General features: G+C 43.9%; 1 protein-coding gene across 1 annotated transcript in view; it reads left to right on the forward strand.

Moving 5' to 3' along the window:
• The window catches only part of LOC311309171 (myelin transcription factor 1-like protein), a gene marked incomplete at both ends in the record, with an annotated part of 53153 nt that extends 40956 nt beyond the window's left edge, over positions 1-12197 (forward strand). The window contains 11 exon segments of the mRNA XM_084438350.1: positions 1332-1453; positions 1962-2024; positions 2796-2864; positions 3775-3837; positions 4741-4824; positions 6593-6814; positions 7644-7735; positions 8251-8354; positions 8851-8994; positions 10222-10284; positions 12057-12197. Of these exon segments, the coding sequence (XP_084294476.1) occupies positions 1332-1453; positions 1962-2024; positions 2796-2864; positions 3775-3837; positions 4741-4824; positions 6593-6814; positions 7644-7735; positions 8251-8354; positions 8851-8994; positions 10222-10284; positions 12057-12197 (1167 nt within the window).
• Positions 12198-12993: the final 796 nt, after the last annotated feature.

Genomic DNA, 12993 nt, shown 5'->3' on the forward strand with positions numbered 1-12993 from the left:
TATATATAGTAGCCTAAGCTTCTGTTGCATTCCTGTCTGCTGCCTCTCAGATTAAGTGAGAGCAGCTCTTGTCTCACTTTTACCCCCATCGACTTCCACTGGTCTCTCTACTGACCATCCACTGTCTTCCACAGCTCACTGGTCTCTCTACTGACCATCCACTGTCTTCCACAGCTCACCTCGGACTCAGAGGACGCACAGTATTTGTTGACCAAGTTCAGTGTGGTTTACGTAGTCGTATTGATTCCCATGGGGGATTTGCATAAATGTCAGGTGTGCATATAGGGGAAACCAGATGACCCATCCCAGCAAACACGCAACGTCAGGGAGACGTTCAGATCACGTCTTAATAACGTCCGTCGGTCCTGAACCCCGTGTTCGTCTGCTGGACCCCTCAATATTCACACGTCTGGCTTGGACCCCTCTAAGACGTCTGTGGACGTGCAAAACGGGTCCAATATCTGAACGTTAAAAAAAACATTCATTCTGGCTCCTCATTGGATGTCTTTGGACGTACAAAAAAGACAAAAAAAAGACGTCTAAAAGACGTGTCTTTGCTCAGTGGGATAGTTCCCTGGACATTACTGGGAAATCCTTCCCGGGCCGTGACCGATTTTCTCCATTCATAAATGAGCCAGGTGCCACGAGCCCACGACATTCCCGCGCTTTCTTTACAAACGCGCCAGTCCTCAGATAGAACGCACGCACGGCCCAGTCCAGCGACGGAGGACCAGAGGAACCAAGTCGTATTATTCTTACGCGTTGAATATATATGTGGTATATATATTTTTTTTTTTGACCTTAATAGGCTACAGTACATTGCAAGATATTAATAGGCGACATTTTGCAATGCGGAAAAATGCTGAGCGGGAGAAATGCGCAGCGTGTTTGCGGGTTATCGGGTACAGAAATGTGTTTTTTATTTTATTTAGATTATTACCTACTAGGCCCACTATAAAGATGATTATGAATAAAGATGATTCCAGATTCCAGGGAATTATACCAGGTCTTGACACGAGAAATTGGCTGTGCGGATTTCCTGTGAAATCCCGTTAATACACGCCCCCTAACAGGTCCATCCCTGGACTGACCCTTCTGTGTCGGAATGGGCTTTTATAGAATGGGACGCTTAGCTGAACACTGGTCCTGGGATTAAGGGTCTTGTGCTCTGAGCCGGGGGACTCGCTAGTCAGTATAGATAGTGGACTTCCTCTCGCTCCCTGGCAAAGGTCTATCCATCCGTGACTACAGTATCTCATTTTTAATCTTTCTGTCTCTTCCACCGTTCTCTCTCTCTCTCTCCTCCCTCCCTCCCTCCCTCTCTCCTGCAGTCTGATGACCTGGACCCCTTCCACGACCTCCTGGAGGATCGCCAGTACTCCAGTGATGTCACCATGTCCAGCCCCAAGCCCAAGTACGCCCACTGCAAGGAGAGCAAGAAGGACCTGCTAACGTAAGCCTGTCTGGAGGCCCCTGCACTGTACTGCACTGTACTGTACTCTATCACTCCACCAGCTGCCCCCATGTCTGCTTTCCTTCAACTCTGCCCCGCCCCCCCCCAACTCTGCCCCCCCCTCCCCAACTCTGCACCCCCCCCCCCTTCGACCTCATTCATGTCTTCTCCTCTCTGGGCTTCTTGGTCCAGAGAACCCACCCAACCATCTTCCCTTGCCAACGCATGCTACGTTTGCGGCTTATTCTCCAGGCAACCTTTAATTGGCTTTTTCATTGAGCTCTTAGGCTAGTGGCCACAGGCCGGGGGCCATTTTGTGGTTTCTTCTTTTGATGCTTAACTGCCATAAAACATCATTATCTACTTTTGTTGTAGTTCCTTACTATGGTATGTCCATCACAAGCACAAACGTATCACTGACAGTGAAGCTAAACTGGAAACAATGAAAGAAATCAGAATTTCTGTTCACTCTCGTTGGTTTTATTAAAATCTATTTCTCTGGTGGCAGATGTCCAACACCTGGGTGTGATGGAAGTGGTCACGTGACAGGAAATGACACGTCACATAGAAGGTGTGACTTCCTCTTTCTCCTGGTGGATCTTAAGTCTCTGATTTATTGTTTTCAGCTTACCTTGACTATGCTGTCAAACTACAGGATCCAGAATGCACCTCTCTCTTTGTGTTAACCCTTTGAGTAGAGTGCCTACGTTCTTATTCTCAGCCAAGCATGATTTTTATTTTCTTCTGTGGACAACGTTATTATTCATAGGGTTATTCAGGGGGTTGTCTCATTGGATTGGCTCCCTCTACCTGCATCATGGCTTTCTTAAGCTGCGTTCCGAATCGCATACTACCCTACTATATAGTATGCCAAAACAGGATGTAGTATGTCCCAATACATAGTATGCCACATGCAGTATGGCAAAAATACCAGGGTGTCCTACTACATCCGGTCGTATTTTGCAGTATGCAAGCCAGCAGGCTTTTCTGGCTATTCTGACCCACAATCCTGTGCGCAGCGGAAATGTGCGTCACATGAGCAAGTCGTGACAGCTGTAGACGAATGTCGCGTTATGGACAGCGACGGATGTGGGCAAATTTCACGGCGCAATGTTATGACAAGGTAGTATGTCCCAATTGGATACCTACTGCTTGCAAAGTACGTACTTTCTAAGGGCAGCTGTAGTAGGTACTGGTAGTAAGAAGTAGAAGTATGCGATTCGGAACGCAGCCCTGCATTTTCAGTCAGTGTGTGTCAGTGAGTCCAGTGTGTGTTGATTGTGTCACAGCGTGTTTCGGAGGTCGGTCTGATCGTCACTAACGTTGTTCTGGTATCTTCCAGTCTCTCTAGCTGTCCTTTAGCTGACAAAAGCATTCGAAGTATGATGGCCACCAACTCGCAAGAGCTCAAGTAAGGCGTGAGAGGAGTTATTCTAAGTGCCCCCAACCCCCCCCCCCCCTTCCTCCCACACACACACACTTTTCTTGATAAAAGTTTTGGTTTGTCTTTTACCATATAGATATGTTTTTCCGCTATATTCTGAGGTAAGTGTTCGAATAATAATAATAAATCGATTTTATTGAGCGCAATTCTCGAACTCAAAGCGCTTTACATAAAAAAGGATCATAAAATATAATCAAATACAAAGAAAAGAGAAGAAAAAAAATCTGTATTGGGGGGGGGGGGGAGTAGTAGGGGGGGAGGGTGATCAACATAAGTCTTTAAATGCCAGTCTGAAAAAAGAAAGTGACACACTGATGTTCACAAAACGTTTGGTTCGTCATACAGCTGAAATATGTGCTGACATTTTTAAATGCTCAAGCAAGGTCCCTTAAAGTCATAATCTGGAGTTGAGTTGAGTTAGCTAGTTAGATCTGGGTTAGCTCTGTTTTCTAGCATAGCTTTGAAAATGAAGACATATATGGATGGACTCCGGCACCAGTAGAAGCAGCTTGAACCGTAACGTACTGTGGAGTGTTGTTGTCATTGGAAGGTGTCTGCTGTTGTTACTACTGTGTACTACTACCTAGGCTGTAAGTACTGTGTACTACTACCTATGCTGTAAGCCTACAACACACCTTCAAATGTTTTTTTGGGGGCAGGTATGTAGGAATAAAAAAAAAATCACTACTACAGTACAACCATCCAGTCAACCAGTTTGTAGCTTTACTTGATGTTGTGTGTGTGTGTGTGGTGTGTGTGTGTGTGTGTGTGTGTGTGTGTGTGTGTGCGTGTGTGTGTGTGTGTGTGTGTGTGTGTGTGAGAGAGAGAGAGTGTATTTGCTGTAGACCCTGAGTCGTGTGTATGTTTTCTGTCCCAGGTGCCCGACACCGGGGTGCGATGGTTCGGGGCATATCACCGGCAACTACGCCTCACACAGAAGGTAAGACACACACTCACACACACACAAACACACACACGCACGCACACACACACACACACACACACACACACTCACACACACTCACACAAAAACACACATGCACACACACACAAGGGGCATACCGGTAACAAGGCCAAAACAAAGAAGATGAAGTACTGTACACACACACACACACACACACACACACACTCAAACACACACACATACACGCACACACACACACACACACTCAAACACACACACACACACACATACACACACACACACACACACACACACACACACACACAAGGGGCATACCGGTAACAAGGCCAAAACAAAGAAGATGAAGTACTGTACACACACACACACACACACACACACACACACACACACACATAGGGATATGTTCCCGGCGACTACTACTAGTAGTCCAGGAGTCATGGGGTTGAACCTTGTTTTGTCGGGTGCAATTTTTTTCTTTGTTGTTCTTGTAGCTTGGGGGAACCTCTTCAAAAAACAAGAGGGTGCTCGATGATATCCCTTCAGCATTTTCAGATATTAACCCCTTCATGCCCGAAAATGCCAAAATCACAATTCTCAACATACTACGTTCCCCCAGAATTCACCTCAGTAGAAAGATCTTGGTCTAAAAATAGTCTCTATTTTTGTGTTATTTTGGCTTTTTTGGGCATGAAGGGGTTAATATCTGAAAATGCTCAAGGGATATCACCGAGCACCCTCTTGTATTTTGAAGAGGTACCCCCAAGCTACAAGAAACAGCAAAGGAAAAAATTGCACCCAACAAAACAAGGTTCACCTAAAAATCGAGCTCTGGCTCCCGGACTACAGCAGGTAGAACACACACACTGGGAATAAAAGATCCTGGGATCTCATCATAATGATTCTCTGTGATTTGAACAGCCTATCAGGGTGTCCGCGGGCAAGGAAGAGTGGGATCAAGATCACACACACTAAAGAGGACAAGGAGGACCAGGAACCAATCAGGTATGGTCCTCCAGAACCTACGGTCCAGAACCTACCATCCAGAACCCACAGTCCAGAACCTACAGTCCAGAACCTACAGTGAGCCAAACATCAATACTTCGTCCTACTGTACCACGTGGTCAGAGCAACAACGACAACGGCAGTGAAGTTTTAGCGGAGCGTTCGGACCCCTCCAGACCACCTTCTTATTCAGTGTTGCACGATAGCCGCTAGGAGGCGCCGTTGAGCAAGCAAACTCAATTCGTCTGGCAGTAGGCCTGTCTAGGCTATACAGTAACTGCCTATAGTTTCAACTACTATATTCTTTGCATTATATTGTGTATATTGTACATCGTATTGTATATTGACATAGTCTATAAGCAAGACGAAGGCAACACAGTATTATTGAGTTAGCGAATCATTTCCTCTTTCTTTAGCTGTCACTTCTGAGGTTAGCGTTGTATTTAGTAGGCCTATTTTAGTATTAGCATTCTAATTATCTTAGAACACTGGGATGCCTGTGAGCAGCTCACAAAAACAAAAACATCCTTGCGATCCTCAGTCCAGAACTTGCATGGCCAACTCCACAACAAAGACAAGAACTTTCCCCCCAAAAAACGGTTGTACCATTTGTGGTGGGGGGTTTTGGGCAGATGGGGGAGGGGGGTCTGTTGTGCCAGCCCTGCCGAGACTGAGGTAGAGAAGAGCAATTGATCTGGATCCTAACGTTACCTCACCTAAATCCCACTATGGGCTTTCCTGGCTTTAGTGTTATATCTGTATTGATTTCTCGGCGGTGCAGAGGGCGTCCGTCGGTCTCACGCGGCTGTCACGGCCGCCAGAGACGCGCAGGCCGTCTTCCCACAGTCTCCTCCTCCTCCCTGGCTCCTCTGGAGGCCAGCTTCACCTTAAAACACCTCCAACCGTGTTTTGTGCAGCACAGAACTTTCTTCTTAGGACTTGAAGTTAACTTTCTTTTCGAGTGCTACTTTTTCAGTTAGTTGAGCAGGTTCAGAACTGTCCATTCCATCCTTCTTTTTTTAACTTTTGTCTTTTCTTTTTTCTGTTACGAGCGCAGCTTGAGAATAGGTCACTCTTTCTCCGGGAGGTCTAGAGAGACTGAAGACATTTTAATGTGACGCTATCTGTAAACAGAGTAACACGTGACTGCTAAATAAAGAACGGCAGAAGAAAGTTGCAGCAATAATCTGCAATCTGGTGGAAATATGATGTGTGGAAACAGGCAGCCTCGCCACATCTGATTAGCTGGGACTGTGTTGACGTTCCCAATCTGTACCAGCGTGATAAGGATGCCACCGGGACAGATTAAATCAGATTAATGTGTCTGTGTCTATAGTAAAGCAAAATAGATTATAGATAAAAGATTACCGATAGGGATGTATCGGGCCTGGAGATAGAGAGGTATAGGGCCTCGTTTCTGTATCTGCTAAATGGAGATGCCAGATATAGCCTAGCCTACTGTTGTCTTCTATCACACATCATCAAGACATTCTGCTTGAAGTTTAAAAACAGTTTGAAAATCACGACCCAGCAGGTTTTGGGAAAGAGCGTGTGATTATGGCGACTACACAATCAGTCTTGATTATAATTGCGTTTGAAATGATGCTGGTGATGATGGTGATGGTGATGATGATCATTATGATGATGATGAAACTGATCATTGCATTGAGTGCAAAAAATTAAGCGTCCATAGCAATCTTTCAATGGAGACCCCGCATCTAAGTCCACCATCCCTCCTCCCCCCCCGCCCCCGCCCCCCCCCCCCCAGGTGTCCGGTGCCAGGCTGCGACGGCCAGGGTCACGTGACGGGGAAGTACGCCTCCCACCGCAGCGCGTCCGGCTGCCCGCTGGCCGCCAAGAGGCAGAAGGACGGCTACATGAACGGCGCCCAGTTCACGTGGAAGGCGGGGAAAACGGACGGCATGTCCTGCCCCACCCCCGGCTGCGACGGCTCGGGTCACGTCAGCGGCAGCTTCCTGACGCACCGGAGGTGGGCCGCCGCCCGCTAGCCAATAGCAGAGAGGGCTGTTCTAACCCCGCCCGCTAGCCAATAGCAGAGAGGGCTGTTCTAACCCCGCCTGTTAGCCAATAGCAGAGAGGGCTGTTCGAACGCTGCCCTCTAGCCAATAGCAGAGAGGGCTGTTCTAACCCCGCCCGCTAGCCAATAGCAGAGAGGGCTGTTCTAACCCCGCCCGCTAGCCAATAGCAGAGAGGGCTGTTCTAACCCCGCCCGCTAGCCAATAGCAGAGAGGGCTGTTCTAACCCCGCCCGCTAGCCAATAGCAGAGTGGGCTGTTCTAACCCCGCCCGCTAGCCAATAGCAGAGAGGGCTGTTCTAACCCCGCCCCCTAACCAATAGCAGAGAGGGCTGTTCTAACCCCGCCCCCTAACCAATTGCAGAGAGGGCTGTTCTAACCCCGCCCGCTAGCTAATAGCAGAGAGGGCTGTTCTAACCCCGCCCGCTAGCCAATAGCAGAGCTGTTCTAACCTGCAGTGTGATCTGGGAGAGAATTTTACGCTTAACGTTATAGCAGGAATCTGATCGAGGGATGAAATGTATAATATGGACGCTGAACAGCTGAATTGGACTTGGAAAGCAGCAGAAAGCACTTAGGAGAGCAGAGGCCGTTATGGTGGCACAATGTACCCCATCAGACCAAGGACAGCTATTTCCACAACCAGAATCAGTAAAAAAATACAATCCTGTAATGTATTCATTACTTTCATGTGTGCGCGCGCGTGTGTGTGTTTGAGTATGCGTGCCATGCCTGAAACTAGCAGACACTAAACAATGCCTCCTCTCCTTATCGGTCCCAACAGTCTGTCGGGCTGTCCGCGCGCCACGTCAGCCATGAAGAAGGCCAGGCTGTCGGGAGTGGAAATGCTGACGATTAAACAGCGCGCCAGCAACGGTAACCCCACACAATGGAGCCAATCAGGAATGCGTATGCGTAATGAGACACTGAGTGGAATTTAAATTGATGATAACGAGCCAATCAGGAGGATATGCGTGATGAGCTGTCCTCCCCAATCAGGAAATGAATAGGCGGTCAGGGGTGTGTGTATGCGTAATGAGCTTCTGAGTGGGAGCCCAATGGAACACAAAGAGACCGGGATGGCTTGGCTGTAATCACTGTGAGCGTGGTGTCTCAGCCAGACAATTAGGCATGTCCTGCTGGAGACTGTCCCTCCATCACTACCTCCATTATGGTGTGAACAAGCTTGGGCCAATCTTGAATTGAGGGGCGACGCATGAAATGATCACATGACCTAATTGGAATGTTCATTAAACCATGTCATATAGAAGCTTCTTCTCAACTTTTAACTGATAAATATTAGACTTGATGGGGTGTTTTGCTGGGTTTGTGTTCAGAGAACATGCCGGGTTTCATGTTTTAGCGCTGAACTCTTTATTTTTGTTCTCCAGGAATAGAGAATGACGAGGACATAAAGCAGCTGGATGAAGAAATCAAAGATTTAAGTGAAACTAATTCGCAGGTGGAGGCAGACATGATCAAACTGAGAACGCAGGTAAGAGGACTAACTAACAGAGCATTTAACACTTCAGTCTTGAAAGTTTCCATGAGTGTGTAGGCGCACATTTGGTCCTGTATACATACATGCACCACACGTCATTTATTTAGTGTTAAGTTTCTGTATGAAACGTGAAAGACAAATAAAGTGTATTATAATTATTATTATTATTATTAGTAGTAGTAGTAGTAGTAGTAGTAGTAGTATTATAGTGTTGTTATTTTTTTTAAATTATTATTATTATTATTATTATTATTATTATTATTATTATAGTGTTGTTATTTTATTGTTATTATTAGTAGTAGTATTGTTATTGTTATGTACAAACATATATGCATATATGTTAATTCAGAATTAACCTGCATTAACCTTCTGTTTTTACCCTCCTCCACTTCCCCTTCCCCCTGACCTCTCCTCCCCCCCCCCACTCCTCCCCTCCCCTAACCCCCCCCCCCCTCCCCTCCCCACCCCTGCCCCCCCCCCCCCTCCCCAGATAACTACAATGGAGTCTAATCTGAAGTCGATAGAGGAAGAAAACAAGGTGATTGAACAGAAAAATGAATCTCTCCTGCATGAGCTGGCCCACCTCAGCCAGTCACTGATAAACAGTTTAGCTAATGTCCAGCTCCCTCATATGGTAAGGGCCCCCAGGAACGGCAAGCGGGCAAATCATGGAACCTCAACCAAATATAGCATATATATTAGCGTGTACCATCATTTATATGTATCTATATTTAGTACATTATGTGTGTAGAACTGGTGTGAGAGGCCTAAGGCCCAAGTATTGGTGCATGCTGAATTGATCTGGAACTTTCTGTCTTTTGAAGTTTGAGTTTTGGTAGTTTTGGTAGTTTTAGAGGTTTTTTAGAGTATGAGGCTGATTCTATAGAGACTCACAGTGGTGAAAAGATGACAACAAACTTGTATCTCTGTTCAGCTGGTGCAGCCCACTAATTTGTGTCCGTCCAATCAATATCTCCTTGCAATATACACAGTATGCCCTATTGAGGACATGTTCTAATCTGCAAAAGATTGGCTGCACATATGTTGTTAAAAGCAGGTGTGATTCAAATCTTTGTCGACCTGTGCAATGGAAAAAGTGAAATGTTGTCCTCTTATCACCATTGTGGTTGTCTAAACTGTAGCTATGCATGTTAGAACACAACAGAAATCAAAACAAACATGCCAAATAAGTCATTCAATTAGTATGGGTATAAAAAACATACCAAAATTATGTACTGTATTGTTTTTCTTATCTGCAAAATAAGGGGGGAAAAATACTTCCAAATCCCCCAAATGATAACTAATTACTTTAATTCATGAATTCAACAATACAGTTCAATTTGCATAATGATGTTGCACTTTAAACACTTAAAAAAATATAAGCAAGTTTTTTCATATTGTGTGACTTTAAATAGCATACATGAGTTATTGGTTGTATTGTTGATCCAATATCCAACCAAAAGTGATGCAGATGCTAATGTCATTCAGTAGCTAACGCCCCCCACCCCCCACCCCCCCACCTCAAAGAACAAACAAACAAATAACTCAATAATGGTAGATGGCCGTCCCTAATTTGCTCCTACTGTAGCACTGTTAAAGCTGTATCATTGTATGTTGTAAGCAGGATTCAGTATTAAAGTGGTGGGTCGTCCATTACAGGAGTCAAGTATTTACTACCATTCTGTAGTAAAGTATGTCTTGCCTAACCTCTTTCACAGATTGATTTGAGATGCTTTTGTCACTGAGCCTCAAACCAGTGTGTGTGTGTGTGTGTATGTGTGTGTGTGTGAGAGAGAGAGAGAGAGAGAGGACATGTTGTTCAGCTTGTTAATAGAACTGTGTTTACACCTTTTCCCCATAGAAACCGCTGCCACACAAAGAGGCTCCCATTAGAAATAACAGCTGCTTACAGTTGCATCAGAGAGTAAGAGATTGTCTTTCCCAGTTTCAGCGTGTTCTAAACTACGTCATGTATTTCAGGTCCCTTTCTTGTTTGTTTTTTGCTTAGATGAATGCATCTTCTGTACAAGGCTCCAGATGTTATCGTTGTTGTCTTACTTCATGTTCATTTGTCTCTCTAATTTCGATATTCAATTGATGTTTACTTCATGTTTATTTCAAAATGTCTCCCCACTATCCTTGTCATTGTTATCATAATCAATGGGAAAATCATGTTTTGATTTTTTTTTTTTTTTTTTTTATTTCTCAAATTTCTTACAGAAAATGACAGCTTAGGCCCAGGCTTCTTTCTTCTCTCTATGACCTCTGAAAGTTAGACTTTTGTGGCGCATGATCACATACTGTATGTCATGTAACCACTCTTTCCACAAAACGGACTATTACATGTCATGTGTGTCTTCTTCTAAATAGTCCTTCTACTGTATCTGTTTACCCTGAAACGATAAACACCCTGTATTATCTACAGTATATATGAAAATCAATTCACAGGACTAGTTCTGAGGGAACTTGATTCAGTTTATCAGTTTAAATTATTTCCTTGTCCATGTCATTTTGCTCTTTGTAAGATAAATGATAACACAGTTGAATGTGACACTTGCCAGTTGTCTCTATGTAACAAAACTAATATGCATATATTTTTTAATTATTATTATCAGTCATTTGAATGTATTTTAAAACCCACTAGACGTTCACCTAAACTGTCTGGGTGTGGTAATGAAAACCATCAATAAGCTTTGATTGACAGATCGTGCCCCCACTCTCCACACTTTGTTACCATAGCTACCTCCATGATATGCACTCATCTTGAACGACTGAATTTTCAGCTAGCTAACTTAGTATATATAAGTATCAATAGCTAAGGTAGGATGCTGACCTATCCAATATTTTTTGCTAGCTGGCTAGCTAGCCAAGTTAAGATAAAAGCACAGCATCCTTATGAAAGCAAACTAGCTTGCTAATGTTACCGATAACGTCACCTTATATAATCAAACTAGCCTACATTAGCTAGCTAGCTTAATGAATATAACCAGAAATAATCCAATAGTCCTTAAAAGGCACTCTAATATAAGTGAACATAATCTAAGTTAAATATTTGCATTGTCTTGCCTTTAGGGCTTCGTCGTCAATTATCCTTGTGTGACGCACTACAAGTGCGACCACTGAAGATGTGTGTGTGTGTGTGCTGTGTCGCCGCTCACCCACGTGTTGTGTGTTACCTGTGGCTATTAAAGAGTGGCTAATTAGTGGACTCGAGGTCCACTAATTAGTATTATTATTATTGTTGTTGTTGTTGTTGTTATATATTATGTTATGTTATATATACGGTAGACAAACATACTCCAGGAGCTTGCTCGATCGCCTTGTTGAGAGGGGTCAGGGAAGAATTTTTACAGCTCACTTATCTGGCCCCCGGGTGATTACTGTTTTTTTGCTTCCCTCTGGAATATGTAGAGAGTGGGTCGTGTGCCCACCTCCCTTGTTCTCTGTAAAGCGCATTGTGTTGCCTCTGGGTATGAAATGCGCTATACAAATAAAGCTTTGATTGATGATTGATTGATTATAAAATAGCATATAAAAACCTAGAAAGTGTGACCAACCACCATGTTAATCCCTTAACCCAAATATTTACAGTAAAAGGATATTGAGCCTTGTGTTCTGCTCTGCTTCTGTATGTGTACATTTCTTTATCTTCAGTGGGTGTCACCTAATTCAGCTGTGTTTGAACTGTTTCCACAGGAGCCAATCAGCGAGCAGAACTTTGACGCTTACGTGACCACTCTCACGGACATGTACTCTAACCAAGACCAGTATCAGAGCCCGGAGAACAAAGCGCTGTTGGAAAATATCAAACAAGCGGTTCAAGGAATCCAAGTGTAGCCGTGAAGCAAACGAGGAAACTGCTTCTCCAAGAGAGCTGGAAGATACAGTATTGGCAAGGGCAACGTGGGGACCACTCATAGTGGGCCACTGTACCTTATTATACAGTGTTATATATTTCTGTTCCTTCAAAAAAGAAGTGTTATGCTTAGAAATCTTCATAATGGTTTTGTTTTGGGTCTTGCTTAACAAAAAAATGACTCTGGCAAACTAGTTTTTGAAGACATTCACATTTTGTACGTTTCATATGAGCTGACATAGTGATGTAATGTTTCTAGCTGCTCATGTATGCACCTTTTTAGTGTATATTTCTGAACAGTAAGGTAAAAAATATAGGACATAAGTTCTTTTTATTGCTTGATGAAACATTTTAGATGAAAAAGCTGACCTGGACATTGAAAAAAGAAAAAAAAAATACTGAGGTGCAAGGAGGTAGCTACTTTTAAATGATCTTTTCTCCTCAATGGATCATTTTGGACTTGATACATTTTGATGTTTTTATTTCTTGTGTGCGGATTGTTCAACAGCAAGATTTGGTTGCAAGTTGCTTTATTTTTTAACAATGCTTTAGCAATCTTTGTCTTTATGTTTCAAAAGACGGTTGTTAGCTATATCTGGGGGCATTTTGTAATAGGTATCGGAAATGAGTTTGGAAAGAAACTGACCTGATGTATGTATGAATGTTACAGTTTTATTGTAAACATCATGACACGGAAACCCAATGGTGTGAATCCCGTTATCGAGGAGGGACAATCTGCTCCTTGACAAACAGCTGATCTTAGTGTATGTAGAGAGA

Source organism: Borostomias antarcticus (assembly GCF_949987555.1).
Source record: "Borostomias antarcticus genome assembly, chromosome: 5".
Lineage (NCBI taxonomy): Eukaryota > Metazoa > Chordata > Actinopteri > Stomiiformes > Stomiidae > Borostomias > Borostomias antarcticus.